The following is a 22,457-nucleotide window of genomic DNA, read 5'->3' as shown; positions in this document are numbered from 1 at the left end:
AAATAACTGCAATGCCAGTATTATTTATTGTTTGTTTTCTGGCAGACCTACATTGATTCCTGTAAATACCACAGTCTGACCAGGCCTTCGCAGCCAAAGTAAAGTCACAGTTAACATTATTCCAAGAGAAGTGGAAGCAAAAGAATATATCCTTTCCTGAATTATGTCAGCAAATTCTTTGTTTATTGTATTGTCCCCCATATCACTGATTTTATGATATATACTCAAAAGTCTGAATACACTGTCTTTTAAACAGAACAATTGGTCAATTCAGTAATTTAATTCTGTATATCCAAAAAGGTTCAGCTATATTATTTAAAATTTTAAAATATAAAGGAAACATATGCATAAGAAGTTAATCAGTCAATAAATAACTATGCATCAAATGCTTGCATCATGAGCATACAGAAGAATATATTTTACAGCTTAAATGCAAACAGGACCCTAATTTATATTCATTAAAATGTTTCATATTTGCATTTGGCTTATAAGCAGGTGTTCTGGAGTATGTAAGAGATGGATTATTTTCTAATCTTTAGTCATTGATTATTGTAATTGTGGAAGGAAGAAATCCAGGCATAGTCCATAACACATGTAGGGTGACTTAATTATATCCAGGTTCTTAAACTAAAAAGAAACATTTAAAATAGAAAAGTGTGGTGGCTAGCTATTTTTCCTCGTGACAATAGTTTTCAATTTAAATAGATGGTATTAGTTGATTAAGAATTCAATTAATGTTTTTAAAAACTTCCCTATATTTCTTTATAAAACATAAAAAGAATCATTCTTTTAAAACATGTGAATAGTCGCTTCTCAAGCTTTATGAATGGCAACTCTATTTCTCACTCTACATTTCATTAACCAAGATTGACCCAAAATGACCTTACTGTCATCCATTATTTCCTTCTTGCCACTTTCTTATTGGGTAATAAGTAGGAGGGAAATAGAATTAGAATAGCATGACTCAAGGTACTAATACCCTTTAATTAGTGTCGGTTATTTACCTTGGGTCTTCGCACAAGACCAACTGAGAGGCCAACTCACCCTACTGCCAAGCAAGACCTGACAGGCACGCGGAAAGGTAATCAAGTGGAAATGTCCAGAGATTATGATTCATTTTCATGGTCATTAGTTGGGACACCACCAAAGTTATTTTAGAAACACATTTTCCTCACTTTATCCTTCATTGTTAAGTGTGAATAGTTCTTGGCATTGTTATTAATTTCTTACTTAGACTATAGATTCTGTGGTAGTTTTATGATAACTGTTATTTTCAACTGTACTTTGTGGTAAATTCAAGAGAATACCCTGAATAAATTATAGAATACAATACAAATGCTAAAGAAGAAGGTGTTCGAGGTAGTGAACCTATTTCTATAGCCAAAGGTTAACTTTCTAAGAAGAACTTGCAATATTATTCCAGATTGATCCTTTAGTAACTTTCAAATTTTATTTCTACCTAAGGGTCGTAACTCAATTTTATGTGTTTAGCTTTTAATATACTCATGAGAGTTCAATAGTTCCACTGCTCCAAATTAGTTCTGTCTTACCAAGTCACAAACTGGAATGCAAGTACTTTTGGGTTTAAGTAGCTGATACACAAAGTATGGTCATACCTCTTTCTGATTTATGATTATGCTGTAAAGGAAGGAATTGCTGCCACTTTTCAGAATGTTTTCCTTTCTTTTTCATATATCATTTTGTATAAATTGAAAATCAGTTCATGATGCATCATAGAAATATTATTGTTCAATCTACAATCTTAAAAGGTAACCAGCAAATGAAGAGTTAAGAAACTCCAACCCCCTCAATGAAATCTGAGTTTGCCATAGGTTGCTTCATTTCATTCCACTTGATTTCTTTTCTACACAATGATAACCTTATAAGCTGTTCTGAAGTCAGCTGAGGAAACAGCTTTCTTAGATATATTACTTGAGAATCAGAGGCAAATGGAGCTGTAGCCTGGACTTCAACTTTGTGACTCTTTTATGTAAAACTCAAATTTTGTACTGATTCAAGTCTATAGTTATGACAATAACAACAGCTATAACAAGGTATAGTCAGTCTTTACATCACAAGTTCAATATGTACTTGAATGTCACATTTTAGGTGTCAGATATATCATCCTAAAAATACAATTTATTAAAAATCAAATGTTATCATTATACAATATATCCCTTTAGAAGAGCAAAGCTATTTCTTTAAACATTTCAGTCAAAATATCTGTATTGTCATATCTATATTTTCTTCATAAAGTAATCAAGTGAATCATAGCAATGGTTACTGATAAAGCAAATCATGAAGAATGCAACTTTAGAAAGTCTCCCTTCCCACACCATCCTATGTGCTTCTGTTAGATTGATCTTGAAGCACAGAATTTTAGAAAGCACTTGGTCCAAAATCTCATTTTACAGGTTTTTACCTATAACTCAAGAACCAGGGAAGGTGAAATGACTTGACCAAGGTTACACAAGTAGAGAAAGAGTCTGGGCTAGAACTCAGTCCTTCAGAGGAATTTGTGGTCACAATAGATTCTGGTTCAAAAATACTGGTTTCTGTCATTTATGCAGAATGGTTGTGCTTAACCTTTTCACTTGTCATTTAAGACTTTTCCTTTTTCTGCCCTAAACTTTCTCTCCAACTTGAGAGGCCTTCTCATATAGCACTCACATCAAAATGTCCATGAATATACACAAGGCTTTCTCCTCTACATGTAAAGCTTCTTACCCTATCACTCTCTGCATGGGCAATTCCCACCTCTAATCCATCTCCCATTCAAAGATGTTGAATTCTCTTAACTGAAAGTCTCTATCTGTAGAAAACATTTCTGTTTTCTATTTTTTTTTTCTCTTACAGTAATTTGTGTGTGTTGCAACACTCTTTCTAGTATCAAAGCTAATGTCAGGAAAGGCTGAATCAGGATCACTTTGACGTAGTATGTTGTTCCTAGCTAATTCTTAGAATTTGTTAAATGAATGAATGTTTGACCTTGTAATGAAACTTTCATTATAATAGCCAGAAATTAAAGCTTTTTATTCTGAGTTTAGTTTTCTCATGCTTTTGATAAAATAGATGTTCTAATTGGCAAAATTTGGCTTTTTTCAAAAAAGACAAAGCAAACATTGTATGAAATTCACTCCTAAACTATTAGTCACAGATCCTTTCAATGTAATGTCTTTATTTTTTATTTTTAGGTGCAATGATGAAGGGTTTTCTCCTGGTTGTGAATATCCTGGCATTAACCCTACCCTTTTTGGTAAATTAATTCAATCGAATCCATTTGTGTTAAGACTGGAAATTTTTATTTAAGTTCTTGGATTAGGCAAATTTCTAAATGCAGTTATACTTCATAGAACAAAATAGCCACATAGCTACATTTTCTTAAAAGTAAATTTATTTTCATATTTATTTCTATTATAAAAATTAAAGTCTTGTTCTTCTGGATATAGTTTTAGTTCTTAGGAGCTAATAAATCTCATTCTATCAAGTACAGAAAACCCTTAAAGTTCCCATACTACAGAGAAAATATATTCCATGGGAAATAACAATACAAAATAAATACCAAAAAAAAGGAAATTATTTTTTAAATTCTCAAATGTTCTAAATACAATTCATAAGGAATAAATACGGAACTCAATAGATCAGGGTGAGAAATTTTTAAATTAAATTTTATCTCATCCAGCCTCCAATCTCTTCAAGGATTAAATTCTCCAAAGAGCTTGGTTAAATTTTTCCTCGAGTTTCAAAGATCTTGACACATCTACCTTTAGATTCCAATCATTCCTTGAGGTACTGGGGATTGAACCCAGGATCTCGTACGGAGGAAGCAGGATCTCACCACGAGCTACATCTGCTCCTCAGTGAGAGTTGAGGTTTTTTGTTTGTTTGTTCTTGCTTTTAGGAGGTACCAAAGATCGAACCCTAAATCTCATATGGGAAGCAAGTGCTCAACCACTTGAGCTACATTGGCTCCTCCATTACCTTTTGTTTTACCATTCCCCTATGTCAATGAACTAGCTCCTTTTCAGACATCTATGTCCATAAATAACTCTGTGGTTTGCAGGCATCTTTTTTAATTACAGCTATGTTTAAAGGCTACTGGACCAAGAGAAAAGTTTTGTTTCTTTTAATTTTCTGACTTGTTTCTTTTGTTACTTTGGCTATCACCGTGTTTTATTTTAATGTTCATTAATGGATTCCAGACACTGATTGCATATTTTATTATATAAGTATTGATAGTTTATTTCTCAACTATAAAAAATAGTAAATAAGAAAACTATGAGATAAATGGGAAAATAATATGAGATATACCGAAAAAGCAAGATACTAAAAAGAACATATACCAAAGAATACTTAAGTTGATTATTGTATTAAAGTGATTAGATATCAGAATTTTTGAGGGGGAGGAGTTGGCAAACTTTTTATACTGCCCACATTATTTTAAAATTTTAAGCTAATTATCTAATTCATTTAGACAAAAGCAAGGCTCTGTCTTAACACACTGTGAGTTGTTTTGTTTTTTTAATTAATTCAAATACCTTATTTTTTATACCTACACCTTATAAACAGTTCCTAGAGTCTTTTTACACCCAAGAGATATGTGTGAAAAATTCAACCAGAACCACTGATTTTAAATATTTAACATTGTGACCTCTAAAAAATGTATAAAACCTTTGTGAGTTTTTAAGCCCTTAAACATACTTGCCTATGAGAATTGTCTCACTCCTGATTCTCTGTGCTTGGTGCATTCCAGAACTAAGGAAGGTACTATTAAAATAAATGGAAGATTGGGAAAACACTATTATTTTCTTAACATTTATATACCAATGTTTTTGCTGGAGGCAAGATTTTAAATCTTCTAAGTCAACCTCAGAAACCATCTTAGTGTGCTAGCAGAAAAAGAAAAAATTTGCTCATTTCTCCTCAAAATTTTAACAGTGCATATTTAGTATAAACTGAATATAGGTCATTCATATTCCTAATTTAAGCAAATATTATTTGTAATTTTTGGCACAGAGGTCAATTATCCTATTTATTTTCAGCAGTGAATTTTTCTCCCTAGGTGGTGAGCATTAAAGTCAATTTAACCATAGAGTTCACTATCATTATTTTAATTAGCATAGTACCATTGCTTCTTGAGAGTACACAGGCCTTTCTTACAGATTGAATAATCATAGCAAATGCTTTTCAGTTTTAAAATGAAAACAAAGAAAATGTGGTTTTGTCATTAATACATAAGTTATTTTTAAAACCCTAAATAACGTAGATTCCACTTTCCTTTTTTTTTTTTTTTCCTTATTTCTTCTTTCTCTGAACCTCCAGGCTGCAGAGATACAAAACCAGCAACAAACAACAGTAAGTTTATTTTAATGATTTCTATTAGAATCCTGAACTCCAAAATAGAATTAATCTACAAAGTTCAAGGATAAAGAATGCCTCTTCCTAAAAATTAAATAGTTATTTTAAAGTCCATAAAATAGTCTAATAATCTTTGTAAAATTGCCACTTCATCAAGCAATCATATGAATCAATTTCAGTGTCCATCTGAAAGACTTGGTTTCATTTTAGAGTTAAGTCATGTATCACTGATTTTCATGTATGTTAGCAATATGAGAAAATGCTCTAAGAATTTAATATTTGAAAAAGTGGAAACAAAAGTAAAGCTTTGATATCACTCCTGCTGTTTACAGATCCTTGTCTAACTCATCTCTGATTACCTCACATACACTTTTATTTACTCCTGATGTTTCCCAAATATGTTTGAATACATTTCAAAGTGACTACTTTCATAAGAATTACTTGCTTTGCAGTGTAATTTTGTGATTTGCTTCTATTCATATGGTCAGATCTAGTAACAAATTTCTGTAACTGCACATACTTGATAGAAGAGAGGTGAATAAAAAAAGAAAATTTCCAAATTATCTTTTGGGAGAAATTTGAGCTGAAAAAGCCTCAATTATAAGCCCAGGAATCCCTCACAGCACATACTACTATTCTGCCACAATTTGTTTAGAAAAATACTAATGTGCCCTAGGCTTAATTTCTAAATAAATAAAATTTGCAAAACTTTACAAATATTTGGTGAGAAAACATATACCATTTTAGTATGTTAAAGTTCTCAGTGACATTTTTCTAGCTGTTGTTTATTAATAATATTTATTATAAATACCCCAAATTTATTGAGCACCTTCCATAAATGCCACTCTCTGGGAAAAGTTGTTTATGTTATGGATTACTTCATCTAAAGCTTTTGAAACAAACACAATTTTTAATATTGCTTGAAAATCATGAAGTGATTTTTTTCAAACCTATATCTTGTGAAATTGTATGGATGCTTGACTCACTACCTTCAATATTGTACTAACTTGATGTCAAACACTATGACATATTATTTCAGAAAATGCTGGTATATGACATCTCTGCATTCCAATCTACAATAATGGCAATCTGTATAATTTATTCTTTTTCTCTTTGCAGTGCCATGAGAATGATGAAAGATCATTCTGTCGGAAAGCAGTCCCAAAGCATGTTGTGCTGAATAGCTATCCTCCTTTTGGAGGAAATTACTATCAACACAGACCATTTATAACAGTCCATAATCCATACCTGTCTCAAACAAAACCAGTTGCAGTTAGGCCACATGCCCAAATTCCTCAATGGCCAGTTCGGTCAGGTGTCTATCCATCCCCAGGGCTACGTCCCACATACCTACGTCCATCATACGTCATCATTCCCCCCCAAATATTTCAAGATAAAGCACCAGTCCCCACTATCAACACCATTGCTGTTGCTGAGCCTACAGCTATCCCTAGCACTGAGCCAACCGTGAACGCCGCAATCCCTTCAGAAGCTTCCTCAGGGTTCATTATCACAAGCACACCTGAGGCTACCGCAATTCCAGCTACTTCACCCGTTGTCTAAAAACACCAAGGAAACATCAGAGAAGATTCACAGGTAAATGAGCAAAAGATACAAATGAATAATCTAGACAAGATGCATGGATTTATCGATGTACTCATAAATTTTAAAAGTAGAAAATGATAAATTAGGGATGTTATAAGAGGCATAATAAGCTAATTATAATTCTAATTTGGTGGCAATAGATTCTGTTCCAAAAAGAAATAAAAAATCATGGAAATTTTTTAAATGAAGAAAATTGGGATTTTATTATCTATCTTTGATTTTTCCAACAACTGGAACACTTCTAGAATCTACTTATTGTTTTCATCTCACGTCTATTCACACACAAACTAAGATAGTGGAGTAAAATACTGTTTTAAACTCTCATGATTTTTCTTATCTGAAAAATGAATGTTCTCAGAAAATATTTATATATGTATGTAATATAAGATTAAACACACAATAATTACTATCAGAAGCTCTTAAATTCTAATTTTGGTATGCTAAGAGTGAAAGAAAATGACATACTTCCCTTGAATTCATTTATTAAAACATCATTTCTGAAAGGATCATGGAGTCAGGCAACACAAATTTCTTCCATCCATAGATAAGTCCATAGAAGAATTATAATGTTTAATTTCAAAAAACGTATAAATATTAAGAGGGTTACTTTTAGAAACTTAAATGTAATGCAAACTGTTACTATTTATTTTTTGGCTCAATGGATAATGGCAGTCTAAAATAATTTGAAATAATTAAAGAAAACATTTAATAAAATAGAACATTACCAAAGAGTGTGAAATAATTTTAGAAGAAAGTTATGACATTTTGAATTTTTGGCAACAAATATTTTCATTTCATTATACTGTCTAAAAACCATTATTTACTGAAAATAATGGTAAAATACCATTATCATCTAAAATACCATTCAGCCATCTGTGAACTGATGGGAATAACATCAGACTGGAGAATGATTCTTCTTCTACCTGTGTGAATTTAGGCAAGTCATTATTCTCTCTGAGTCTTCATTTTCTGATAATTTTGGTTGATAAGAATGCATATTGAAATAATTTTAAGAACTAACCAATGTAATGGTTTATAAAAGGTAAATAATATTATTAAACATTAAGACTTATTGTTAGCCAATGTCCTAAGTCCTTATTATGTGATAAGAATTATATATAATTATCTGTTGAGTCCTTTAACAATGATATAGGTCATATTATTGTTAAATCTCTAATTTATGAAAGAAAATAATAGACTTAAGAATGTTAAGCAAATCACTACAACCAGAAATGGCAAAACTGGGAATTAGACCAAATCTGTTTGATTTCAGAGAGTGGGGGCTTAATTATTATGCTTATACACTTCCATCATGTCTATCTAATTTGCAGTAAAAAAGAGAAAATGCACCATGATTTCCTTAAAACTGATCTCTACAAATTGTAACTATTCAGGTGCTATTTATCAGGACATCTATTAAGAAAAAAGGAATAATAAGGGGGGCATATATTTGGCTTTTTAAAATTTAGAAAACAAAATGAAAAAATTATTGGGGACAACAGGAAAGGAAGTAATTTAATATGTAATTATATGTTTTATTGATTCAAAACAGAGTGTTTTTCTGTATAATATTGGATGAAGTTTATTATTTTCACTTCACAATATACCAGTTTTAAATATTTAAATTTACACATTTAATTTGAAATGCTCATTAGACACAGACAAAAGAGACAAATCATGGAAGCTAAATAAAAGTCTACATTTCATAAAGGTTAACACATTATTAACTAAATTCCTGTACTGTCATTATTTTTATAGGTCTTGCTGAAACCAAATGACTACTTCAAACTCTCTATGTCAGCCACTTATCTGCCTTTGGTCAAGAAAGAATGTGATTTTCACAGATTCGGCTCCTTTCACTTCTTCCCTAACATTTTACATTCATGCCACATTTAATTTTTTGATTCTTGCACAATAAAGTCAATTGAATGCAACTCAATCACTTAACTTGAGAGAAATCTGTGAATAAGCCTAAAGGGTCTTTAAAACCTTAAAATACCAAGGCAAATTTAGTATGCCTTTGAGTATACAAGTTTATCTAGGGACATATTTCATGGTTTCCTTGGGTTCTCAAAGTCATCCATGACCAAATACTAATTAATAACTTCTTCTATAAGATGTCCCTGGATGACACATGTGAACTTATAGCTAAGTCTTTGAGATCAAAGAAGAAGCAAGCCATGGTGTTCCAATCCAGAAGACCACAGAGTGATTCTTGGGAGCCATGGGAACTCTGGGTTTAGCATTAAAATTATGTGCTCAAACGTACTGCTAACTCAAGAGCATTCCCAAGAACAAATTCTGGGCACAGGCAGACTACAGAGGACCACAACTACAAATACGCATAGGTAACAAAACTCTAGGAACTGGCAGGGATTCTAGTTGTGCATTACTAGGTTCCTCCAGACTAGAAGCCACAGTTCTGTATCTAACTAAACACACCACACAAACACACACAGACCACACATGCTAGGAAAATTGGAGTTGAGAACCTCCAGTGTAGAAACACTGATGAATATTGAAAGTCCAAAAACATGACATAGCTTTTCACTGAAAAACTTAAATACTGCAAAGAAAATTGGCAGGTCAGTTAAATGCTTGCCCAACGTTTCACACGTCCTACCAGGAAAAAATACAAATTACACAGCCCTTACTAAGTGCTCACTGGTTATCCATCTAATCGTTTGCTCTAACCCTGAACAGATGGGCTAACATTAGGAGTGAATTGTGGACATTTATCTGCCCTCTCACCAAAAGCTAAGTCTTAGAGAAATATTTAGTGAGGAGAATGGCATGGTTGGGCATCATTTGGTACAACTGCTAATAATATTACTAATTTCTTGATAAAATAAAAATGTGGAAGAGGTAATATTTATTTCAGTTATTTAAAAATATTTGAGTATCACCTACATGTACAAGATAGTGTAAGTGGTGTGGGGGTGCAAAATAACAATATTAAAAACAATATGTGATAAACAGTTACATAGCATGTAAAGCACTTACTGTAGGTCAGTCAATCTTCTATTTGTTTACAAATATTTACTCATTTAATATGTATTCCTGGACATCATCATCAACATCTTATTTTTATTATTATTGCTACTACTACTACTATGAAAGACTGAGAAATGAAGTAATATTCCCCAAGTAGAGCTGGAATTGAAACCCAAGAGTACTGCTTCACAATCCACACTCTTAATTATGTTAAAATTTCACAAAAGCATTTGCAAACTAGTAGGAGAAATAAAATACGAAGCAAAATAATTTTGAAACAAGAAAAACATTCATAAGTATCAATATTGGCTCATATTAATTTGATGATATGCCTAATTAAATAAATTATAACAAGGGTTGTTAAAAAGCAGTTAAATACTTACTTCCTTGATTTGATGTTACCCCATATTTTTATCATTTGGATTAACTAGTTGAAGTAGTCCGAGAGCCTACTATTGGACAGTAAATCCCTCACCTATTATTTATATGGTAATGAAATACATTGATGAGTTTGGATAAAATGACTTTCAGATGCCAGGGGCCATCAAGGTGACCTGCAGATTCACACATAAGTCATTCATTTATCAATTATTTGCTGAATGTCCACCATCTGAATATACTATGTTCCTTCCTCACTTCTAGGTCTCAAAGTCTAATTCAATTTAGAAAAGTATTTCATTATTCAGTCATGAAAAAACAGTCATATCTGAAAGTTCTCTGTTCTTCAGAATGTAGTTTTGAGTTATATAAGATTTATATAGCACTTTAAAATGTCTGATATACTTTCATCTATATCAATCTCTTTTTATCTTCACCAATAGCTTCTTGACGTAATTTGTTATTGATCTACATTTCATATATGTGAAAATAGTTTCAGAAAGTTTAAACATAAGATAGTGAAAACAGAACTGCATTAAAGTTTCAATCCAACATTAATTAGCTATGTGATCTTGGGCAATAAGCATAAATGGAAACTAATATTTATGTACATGTGTTAGGCTTTGTGACAAGGGTTTTAAAGGTCTTACCTTAGTCTATATAAGCTCCCTTAGAGAGGCACTATTATTCTGCTCATATATAGATGAAGAAACTGAGACTCAGAGAAATTAATTTGTCCAAGATCGTGAAACTACTAAGTGGTACAGCTGATCTTTGAACTCTAACAATTCAATCTACCAGCCTTCATTATCTTATTAGGTGATCCAACCTTTAATCTTATTTATTAGAGTATCCTAAGGCAGCTGGGCATTCAAGAAATATTCATTCCTTTATCCCTTCATTGACTTTCCCAAGAACATCCATTATCCTTAAGATAAAATCACCTTTTATGATCTCATTATTGCCTTTCTCCCTTCAATTTTTTCCATTAGATCCTCATTCGCTATACCCCAATGACTCAAAAATTCCTATGACTGCTCTACCTGCACCATCAGCATCATCCATCAGTTTTCTGAAGCTACTCAGGTCCCATCAATAATTTATATCACATATTCAATATCTGAAGTCTTGGGTTAAATATCACATCCTTGGTAAACTCTTTCCTGAACTCTCAAGATCATGTGTCTCACTGATGTGCTACTGTGGCATCCTGCCCCTACCAACTCCTCCCATTAAGTACTCATCAAACTGGATTATACACACCTGCTTGTCCACCTCTCCCACTAGCTCAATGAGTAATGGGACCATATTCTGTTCACTATTGTCTCTCTAAGATAAGGCCTAATGCAGTATAGGAACTAAATAAATATTGACTAAGCAAAGGAATAAATGGATTGTTAATGGTGGAAGTTGAAATATCCATTTAATTGGATTAAATAACCAAGGCTTTTCTTATCAAAATCCAGAAGTTCAAATAAGAAACTAAAAATAATGTTGACCTTAACAGTGTAATATTTATGATGAATTGAATCTACCAAAGTCAATGATACATCTTTGGACAATTTTAAACTCAAAAGACAATTATGGCAAATCATACTGCCAATCATAGCAGTGTTAAAGTATAGAGCAAGAATGTTTTTATAACTTGGCAACATTTTTCAGGGAAAGCTGAACATCAGCAGAAGAAAAGCCAAATTACTATGCCAATATTATATGTTATCTTTACTTACATCACACTATTTAGAATACAGATACGATGGCATACCCTCTTCCTAATCCTCCTAATGTGATACATTGTAGTAGTGACCAAATGCACATATTATTGGAATAAAGACTATAAAGCTACTAGGCAAGGCAGATGAACCAAAACACATTTGATAGATCAAACTCTTTCTTTTTATGTATATGTTATTAGGACATACAAGACAGAGAAATCCCATAAATTCTTGAAGGCTAGATGTAAGCTCTTAAAAGTTTCCATAAAATTTTATTTAGCACTCATATAGTTATTTTCCATGCTAAAAATCATTATTTTGAGCCATTCATCACAAAATACTTATGACCATTGTTGAGATGGTTAAGATGAGGACCTTAATGAATAAAATATTGATATACCTCATGCCATAGAGACAGTAGATTTTTAACTAACCGTTTTTTGAAATACAAATAAAAATTTTATAAGAGTAAAAGTGTACTTTCTTTTTTCTAAGTAGAGATGTAATAATGAAACAATATTTCCCTAAGAAGAATCCATAAAAGCAACTGGATTTGTCAGGAGAGTTGACTTTCTTTTAATCATTGTTCATTCTTGCCAAGAGTAATTATGTTAAAATTTTCTCAGTCTCTCTGCAACAGGAAATAAGTAGGAGGGACATCAAGAAAGAAGGATCTACTTACTCAGAGGGTGCTCACTAATTTTCATTTGGAGATAGCGACCACTGTAGAAGAGCCAGCTTAGTAAGAGAAGATAAAACCTCATCGGAACACAGCAGAGAAACCTTCTAAGGTATCTGAGTGTGTGGGACATACTTTTTTTCTTTTAGGCACTGGGCTTTCAACAGTTTTGACATAAGTATAACAGCTAAACATGAATAGATAAAATGATCTTCTGACTTAGACAAATTAAATGTCTCTAGTATTATGATACCAATTACTGAAAGAAACAGACCATACTCATTAAAGGCTAGCATCTCATTCAATTTGACTATCTCTGCAGTTTAATCAAAGTTCATTCCTTTAATCTACTCAAGTTTTGTGGCTAGATAGTAGCCATTGATAAAATGGGATTTAAGTATAAAATATTTTAAGTAAAATTATTTTTGTTGACTATTTCTATAACAGGAGTATTTCATTCTGCCTAAGCACCTCCTGGTGATAAGGTAGATGCTGACTTCAACATCTGCTTCAAATCTGCCAAGCCTTTATGGAAGCATTGGTTATTATTAATTTAACATCCTGAAAGTATGAATTACAATTTTAAACTAAAAGAGATTTTTAATTATTTTTTACTTAAATAATTGGTTAATTCCTATAAAGAAATGTTAAACTGTTAACCCCAATTTCTCTAAATTACTCTCACTTATATTATTGGACCTTTAAAAGAGGTAACAGAAAGCTCTTAGGTAACCAGCACATTACTCAGTAACAGTGTTATTTCCTGAGAAGTTAATGTCATAATATCCTATTACAAACGCACATTAAAATAATGTATTCATCACTGCACTCCTAAATATGGATTCTTTTTACTCTTTTTTCCTTGCTAATGTCCATGAAGAAAAGAAGAACGTCTCATCTTGATTACGATCATCTTGAGCCTCACTACATTCTTCTTGGTAAGTTTTTAAGCCTGTCCAATAAGTAATTTTCTTCACATTTAGTATCAAAGATAAAGGTGTTCACATCAATAATAATGTCGCCAAAAGATCTTATAGTAAAGGATCATTGTGTTTATAATTGAAATAATGCATGTTCTGTGCCTTAAAAACGTTACCATTAACTTTATTATATCTTGTTCTGTATTTATATTCAAAGTAATTTGAGACAGACAAAAAACTGATCAGAAATAATTATTTACTAATGAAACTTTTAAAATATACCCATCATGACTTGCTACCACACATATTTAATTCTTTGCTTCTATGGTGTTTTATTGTTATTGGTGGTGATGGGTTTTGTTTGTTTGTTTTTACAGACCAGTGAAAGTTTTAAAACTCATGATATGCCAAGACAAAAGCCATCAAGACTGACTTCTTCTAAAACTGGAAAAACAAAGTTATCATATACTCACCCTGCACTAAGACAAGCTCACATCCAGACACCGGAGAAGTCTTCAAGCCAGAATTCACTTACTAGGACTCAACCAAAATCACCCATATTGGTTTTACCAAACCAATCTCCATCATCAAAATTTTTTAAATCTTCAACTTCCAAGTCTACACCCAAGCGCTCTTTATCTTCCAGGAAGCAGCAAAGAGATCTTCATCTACCAAAAACCAATTTCTAGCTAACAATATGCACAAAAGAAGCCTCAACTAAAAACAACTGCAAAAAAAAAAAATGATTTCAATTGGCAAATCTGAAAGCAAACTGATCTTAGGTGAAAAGTCTAAATCTTCCCCCAAGACTTCTATAAAAAGAATGAAATGGCTAATCCTAAACAGAAACAGTCAAAAGTAAATAAGTCTATACTCAAAAGAACAACGTTACACAACATAGGAAAAAGGTCTTCAATTGCCAATTCTATGCAAAAATCAGCTGCAGAGACAGCAAAAATAAAAGCTCCAGATGCCAAACCTGCACTTGGACAGACATCATTTTCCCAGAACTCAATAAAGGGCCATCTGGTTTCAAACTCTAAGCAGCAAAGATTCAAGTTTCCAAGAGTAAAACAAGGAGAACTTTCTCTAAGAGTTCTCACGAAAAATTTTTTCAGGCTTCAAGACTACTTCAAAAAGAGTTACAGATGCCAAGTCTGCAGCCAAAAAGAATCAAAGATGCAATTCTACCACAAGTCAGCATCTGATCTCCAAAAGAATGAAGATGAGACCTTCACTTCCTGTTAACCAGTCTCCAAATCACCTGACGTTACTTCATGTTCCCAAGCTCCATGTTTGCAAATCTCATCTACCACCATCTTGTAAAATAAAATCTCATCCATCTCAATTTCAACCTCATGCATCTAAACCACATAAACCTTGTCCACATCAACCAAAAAAAGCATCCATCTGAGAATTCTATAGAAGCAGATACAATTATCTTTTTTACCATAGCAGCCACTACAGGCAATAATGATATCACTACCAGCTTAGCTCAAAATGCATATACTGCAGAGGCCTTTGCTACTACACTCACACCTACTACCACTGCCTTTGCATCTCAAGTCATCACCCAGTCTGCCGATACTACTACCACCAGGCAAGGTACCGTTACCCTTGAAGGTGACACAACTATTGCTGTAAGTAAAACTACTGCTGCTGCCATAGATGAAACCACTTCTTCTGTAGTTGAAACCACTAGTGCTAAGACTGACATAAGTGTTGTAGAGACTGATATTAATTCTGTGAGTAGCCCTGCAACCATTGTAGTTAGTATCAACAGAGCAATGGAAACCACTTCTTCTGTAGTTGAAACCTCTAGTGCTAAAACTGACACCACTATTGTAGAGACTAATGTAACTTCTATGACTAGCCCCACAGCCACTGTAGTTAGCACTAATGGTGCAATTGACACTGCAACTACTGAGGACATTTTTAAAACCATGGCAACTGCTCCAGGAGTGACCACTTCTTCACTTAGCACTTCTCTAACTGTGACTGATAACACTTCTGCTATTCCTGATGCCACCACTGCTCTGGACAACTCCACTACCACTGTCAATACACTTGATAAGACTAAACCTGAAAAATAAAACTATGCAACTAAAAATTATGATTCAGCCTCTCAATACAAATATAACCCAGAGCTTGCTGAAAATTCCACCACAGTTCCAGAATCTGATGCTACAAGCTCTGTCACTGCTTCACCTCGAGTTGCTGCTGCTTCTACACCAAATGCCTCAGACCCTACAAGAGATAACACGACTCAGAACCTATACCTGATAACTGCAACTTACAGCCCTTGAATATTGATTGAATACCCCAATAGTCAAAAGAATGACATGAAATGCGGAAATATTAGCAGTAAAAGTATAGCAATTCTGTAAGTATACTGTAATGTAGTCTCTTAGTCTTTCTTCTATGTCTCTTTCCCAACATATATCATATCTTTAAATTTCCATAAGAATTCTCTTTGCATTTTATTATGATGACTGCAAAATTTCACAGGTGCTTCAATACTTGACACAGAAGAGGAATTTCCCCTGTTTTCTCATTCTACTTAAAGCATACTTGATGTCCTAAGAACAAATATTCCCTAAATCCTCTGAATTCCCTGCTCTTAAGTACTGCAGTCAGAATATACTTTATAAAATACTCCTTTTAGTATTATCTATAGAATAATCAGAATCATTTCTGATAGGAAAATCGATTTCCACAGGCAGTAAAACTAGAGACAGTGATATTATTTGGGGAACCTGATAACTGACCATGCCTTCTTCCCCTGAATGAAAATTTGATCTTGGTAAATACCAGGAGGATCCTCAAAGTCTATAAATATCAACTTATATGGGCAAACTTATTTTTACTTTTTAAAATTATTTATAAACTATAATATAAGAACTTACTATTTTTGAAAATGACAGAGCAAGAAATGAGCTTTTCAGATCCAATAAGACCCCGTCTTGCATGGACAATGTCACTGGAAGTTTTGGGATCCCCCACCCTACTACTGGAACCACACATGTGAAGGCTGGGCCCAAAGGGGACTGAACTGAGAAACCCTGTCCCAACTTCTTTTCTCCGTGATCACTGTGCTTCCTAAGACCTATAACTCCTCAGAGAAATAAATACGGTGCTTGATCTAATTTTACAGAATGTGTGTGTGCATGTGTGCACACACATACACACAGGAGGGAAGGAGAAGGGGTTTGCCTGCCAGTCTACTGCTCATCTTCCATTTATTATTTCCACTTTCCATCACTAAACTGCTGTTTCCCTCTATACAATATATTACCTATGGAGTTAATAGCATACTTACCCCAGTAATCCATAATTGAGGGGGAAAAAATCAGAACAAAGATAACTCTTTTCCCTCAGGCCACATTATTTTGGGTTATCAGTTTTTATCTTAAAATATCCCTTCTTAAAGCTACTTCACAGAAGATTTTAAAATAAAAGTACACATGGTATTTGACTGACACATTTTTATAACCAGGATTCATATTATTATAAACCTAAACAAAATCATTAGCAATCTTTCACTTCTTTAAGTAGCCTTTGAGGATATTTTTAGTGTAAGCGAGAAATACTGTGAGGAGTCTGTAAGTAAGCACAAGTGTAAATTTACATCTAAGGCACTGCACCCTGCATATTACAGTTTAATAAATTTCTGCCAGTTGTTCTACTCATTCTTACAATTAACTACAAATTCTCACACACCTCCTATATTTTCCAAAGCTTTATTGTGTATATAATTCTTAATTTCAGGTCATGAAATGTATTAAAATAGCATGTTTATTTACATATATTTTGAGCATCTCCTAAAAGCAAGTCCCTGTGCTAGGTGCTATAAGACAATACAAAAATGATTCTGGTTTAAGGTTACTCACAGTAAATGATGGAATATACCATCTATGTATAACTAATGAGAACACAGTTTAGAATAGAAAAAGGAGTTTTGTTAGAGAATGGAAGACCAGAGTAGTGTTCAGAAAAAAGCAAAAATTATTGTGGAAAAGGTGGTATTTGAATTGGATATGAAAGGACAGGCTAAATTTTTACTTTCTGGATTTTTCTGGTTTGAAAAATACTTTTAAAAACTAAATTAATAGCTAACACTTAAAACATTTAGAAAAGGGAGAATTCACATAAAAATCCAAATTTTCCTCCACATCATGGGCATACAGTCTTGCATGACAACTGTCAACTGCAGCAAGTGCTATTCAAAGTGTTGCTATAATGCTACTGGTCATTTTGAGTGAAGGACATAAGACAATTTTGTCATTCTGCAAACTCATAGTTCATGTCCTTTTTATTATGTGTTCAAGAATAATCATTATTTATTAATTTAAGCATTACCCTTAATTAAGGGTGCATATCAACTTGAATCTGAACCTTCAATGAAATTTTGCCTTTATCAATCAGCAAAATCATTATAAGAAAAATAAGTCTTGTCTTGATGAAAATTAACTTATTTAAATACTTATTTAACACTAATACTTGCTTTTAATAAAATGTAAAAATGTAATTGGGGTGGACATGATATATTTGTCCAAAATTATCTTGCTGCTTATTTTCTAATAGCTGGTATAATCTCTCATCATAAAAGTTGTTCTCATGTTCCCAACCACTTATGTAGTAGTAAATTTTAATTGCTGTTTTATATCTGACCATGACTCTAAAGAAATCTCATAGCACAGCAAGAGTAGCCATTGTAGCACCTAAATACTAATGTGTATGTACACACATACAACTTGCATGCAAACATTTATGGATACAGTTGACTGTATAAAAACAAACAAGTCTTTACAGAAAATCATTTTCAACTGAATTATTATGAGAAGTTAATGTTGCTCTGTAGACTTGGAGTACTGACTGATTTGCCTCCTTTCTCCACAATGCCTGATTCTATTGGCAAAGGTATTTATGTCTCTTGCCTGCTTTGGTTTCTAATATATTTGCGCCATTATGTTTGTTATACTTCTCTCCAGGGATGTGTGGTATTAATTGTTTTACGTATGAATGCAACCTAGAGTTGTTCTAGGATTTTGCACTAATTCACAGGGAAAATATCTTCCAATCCTTCTTTGACCAGTTATACACTTTTGAGAGAGAAGGCTTGAGTCAATATTATAACACTAGCTCACACTTTGGCCTCATCTATTGTCTTTAGCTAATTTATCTCAAAACAGGAAAAGATACACATACCAGATCTACAAGGAGATCAAATGGGTCCAGAAAGTAACAGATCATCAACATCTCTTTTAATTCCAATCTTTTAATTTCTCTTTTTTGCTATATTTTGAATATATATAATACATTTGAAAAATTATATATGTGCACAATTTATAAATAAATGGAGTTTATTTTTTAACCAGTAGGGATGGATATCTAAAAATGTCTGGAGAGCTCTATTTCATTTAACTTCATCATCATTGCCTTAGAAATCAAACAAATAGGTTCACCATTTGTTCATTTCTGTACTTTCAGAAATTATATTAATGTCAGAAATGCTAGATTTTAAAATCTTCATTTACAAATGTTAAATAATGCACATTGTTTCCCTTTCACCTGTGTCATAAGAAAATCATAAGAAGAAGAGCTCCCTCTTTAGGCAACTCACTTGCAAGGAGTATGCCCTGCAAGAAGTGCCGCCCTGGACAAGAAAAGCACAGCTTGCCCAGAGTGGCACCGCACACAGAGAGAGCCGATACAGCAAGATGACACAACAAAAAGAGACAGATTCCTGGTGCCACTGATAAGAATGCAGGCAGACACAGAAGAACACACAGCAAATGGACACAGAGAGCACACAATGAAGGGGTAGGGGAGAGAAATAAATTTAAAAAAATAAAAACAAGATGGCTGCCTGCTGGAATCTCAAACTCTGGTTATTGCAAAGCTTTCAGATTTTTTGTTTGTGGCAATTAACCTAAGGATTATGTGAAGGTACTTCAACACAAATCACTCTGCAAAGAACCAAAAGGAATAAAGTAATACAGTAATATTATAAATTAATGCATTATAATAATAAAATAAAAATAGCAATGAATGAATGAATTGGAAATAAATGGAAAATATAATTATACAATAATAAATAAAATAAAGAAGTCAGGAAAATAAATAAAAAGATTTATTCATCTCAAATTATTTGTAATTATGAGAAATTGAAAACTATCAATAGAGTATGGAGAAGAAACTGGAATATCCAGATGGTAAATCATAAGTCATTAAAATTATGTTACTGAAGAGTTTGTAGTAGAATTAAATGCTTATATAACTAAAGAATATTTAATTAAAGCCACTTAAATGGTGTTGAGTGTATACATTTAACTGTAAGCCCCAGCACCCTTGAAATCATGTTGTAAAGCAAATTATCGTAATATTAATCATATTTCCCAAAGGAAAAATTATACTAGATGTGGCACTTTGAGGTTATTTTTGATTCCCAAAAAGAGAGATTATGTTTGTAAACTGGTCTGTTCTTCTGGGTGTGATCCCCTTTAATTGTATTAGATTCAGAAGAAGTGACTTTGATTAAATTATGCTTACATTAGGGCTTTGATTCAACCACATTAGTAGAGTGTAACTCAGTTTAAGTCCCGGTCTCCTTGGTGGGCTATAAAAATGGACACTTACTCAAGAAGGCACACAGAAGGAGGCACAGGAAGAAAGAGAGCTCCATAGACATGGCAGAGGAGAGAACTTGGATACTGCAGCCCCATGAACAGACGTGAGCCATTTGCCTGATAGTTTGCAGCTGAAAAGAACACAAGACCTGAGCTGAGGAAGCCAGGGGAAAAAAACAAACCCTATGGCAGCCTGTAGCTGAGAGAGAGGAAAGCTGAACCCTTGCAGAGACCAATCCCACCATCTTACTTCAACAAATGGCAACTGACTTGGGTGAGAAAATACCTCTTTAAGACTCTTTAGGGCCTTGTAACTGTTAGAGGTTCCCCCTTACAAGGTTTGAAATGATTAACAGGTCATAAGGCTGTGACTCAATTTCCCAGCACCTATGTACTTGAAGGCAGCCCATCCCTTCCCAAAAATGAACAAAGGAGCCATATAACAGTGGGAGTGGAGCAGATAAGAACCTTCATCCCTTTCAGACCGAGGTGCACCAACCTCTCCTGCATTCCCAGAATACCCTACCTCCTAGCCCACTACCCCCTAGCCATACACAGGAAGAATTCACTTTTATATCCCCTTACTGGTTTCAGGCTGTACTCAGTCCCTAAGCCCCTCCCCACAGACTGTTTCCCCATATATTGATGTACTGTATAAAGTCATATCTACCACCTTCCACAGGCAGGCTGAAGTCTATTCAGGATGAAATCTATTCTTCAGACCCCCTCCATTGGGAGAGATTTCCAATAAACTTCTGGCCTGCAATCATCAGTCTCCACATCCCAGTGAGTGCTGCTTTTCTCCAACAGTAACTGTAAGCTTTTACACCAAATACACACCCTTTATAAAAACCAACAGATTTCTGGAACATTGTATCAGCATCTGTTTGGCTGACTAATACACTAAAGTTCATACTTCCCCAAAAAACTCAGCAGCAAAGAATTCATATGACCAAAAACAGCTCTAAGAGTAGTTAAAAGATTTTGGAAGCATAACTCTGAAACATTTAGTTGTTCACATGCTACAGAGGGAAACAGTTAATTTGCTCTGTCAAGGAACAAAAAAAAAAAAAATTGGGATTTGTGACTACAGAAGAAAGGGAAAGATTTAAAGCATGGAAGCAGTCTGGAAACAGTGAATCTTCTTTTACATTTTGGGAATAAATTAGCAGCTAGCAAAGGGGCAAGCCTAGACAGATTCTCTGAAAACCTTGAGAATTTAACTGTGAAATAAATGTGATAGGAGTTTTTGTGTAAAATTTTCCCTTTTCCTTCTGTTTATACCTTCTGTTTATTTGGGCAAATCTGTACCTTACCTTTTATCAAAATTTCTCAAGACTATAATTATGCATTAAAATTTTTAAATAAAAAATAAAAGTAAGATTGTTAAACCCATTGATTATTCAAGGAGTCCAATTGCTGTGTGTAGTTTTATACCACATAAAATATAGTATTATTGAATCAATATTTAACCCCAAATTATTTTTTCTATTTTAAACATTAAAATTATATAATAAATAAATTGGTTAGACTTATTAGAATGTAAAAGGAGCTCTTTAAGGTAAATTCAAAGGTCCAATTAAAGGAAAAAATCTAGTGGGAGCTTATCTATTAAGATGATTTTCTCTCTTTAAATCCCTAGAATAAACTAAATCATTTAAAATCATTCCAGGAAACTTACAATACTTAGTAGTTAGTATTCTAAGTTCAAAATCACTTAAAAATATAGAACACAGCATGTAAATATTTAAATTGAGAAGATTTTGAGAAAAGACTCTTGGATTTGGTCTCCTTGTTCATTTTACATCCCTAAAACATAATCAGCTAGTGGAGTGGGAAAAGATATTCAATCACATTCCTTTTCTTTGTTAAAGTTGAGAAAATGGGTGAAGAAACATAAATTGGGAGAATATTTTTCCCATTCAGTATTTTACTATGAATCTTGTGATATTTCAATATTAACTGAACACCCATTAGCCATAAAAACACTTATTTCAAAGACTGTTAAGAAGGAAGTTTTAGGATGTAAATAAGTAATAGTGAATGCAAAGAGCACACTACAGTATTTCACATATCTGGATGCTTTGAAAATACTTGAAAATTATTTCTTACAACCATAAAATAGTTGTGATTACTTTGTAATTTTGCTTAAACTATCATTTTATTTAGAAAATCACTT

General features: G+C 33.1%; 1 protein-coding gene across 1 annotated transcript; it reads left to right on the top strand.

Moving 5' to 3' along the window:
* Nucleotides 1–938: 938 nt before the first annotated feature.
* CSN3 (casein kappa) lies at nt 939–8,902 on the top strand. Its single transcript, XM_058296201.2, has 5 exons — nt 939–1,081; nt 3,195–3,256; nt 5,323–5,355; nt 6,478–6,954; nt 8,722–8,902. The coding sequence occupies exons 2-4, from the start codon at nt 3,200–3,202 to the stop codon at nt 6,919–6,921; spliced, it is 534 nt and encodes a 177-aa protein (XP_058152184.1). The 5' UTR covers nt 939–1,081; nt 3,195–3,199; the 3' UTR covers nt 6,922–6,954; nt 8,722–8,902.
* Nucleotides 8,903–22,457: the final 13,555 nt, after the last annotated feature.

The sequence above is a fragment of the Dasypus novemcinctus genome, chromosome 1 (assembly GCF_030445035.2).
Source record: "Dasypus novemcinctus isolate mDasNov1 chromosome 1, mDasNov1.1.hap2, whole genome shotgun sequence".
Classification (NCBI taxonomy): Eukaryota; Metazoa; Chordata; class Mammalia; order Cingulata; family Dasypodidae; genus Dasypus; species Dasypus novemcinctus.
Note: the sequence above shows the minus strand (reverse complement) of the source record. Positions and strands in the feature narration are given on the sequence as shown.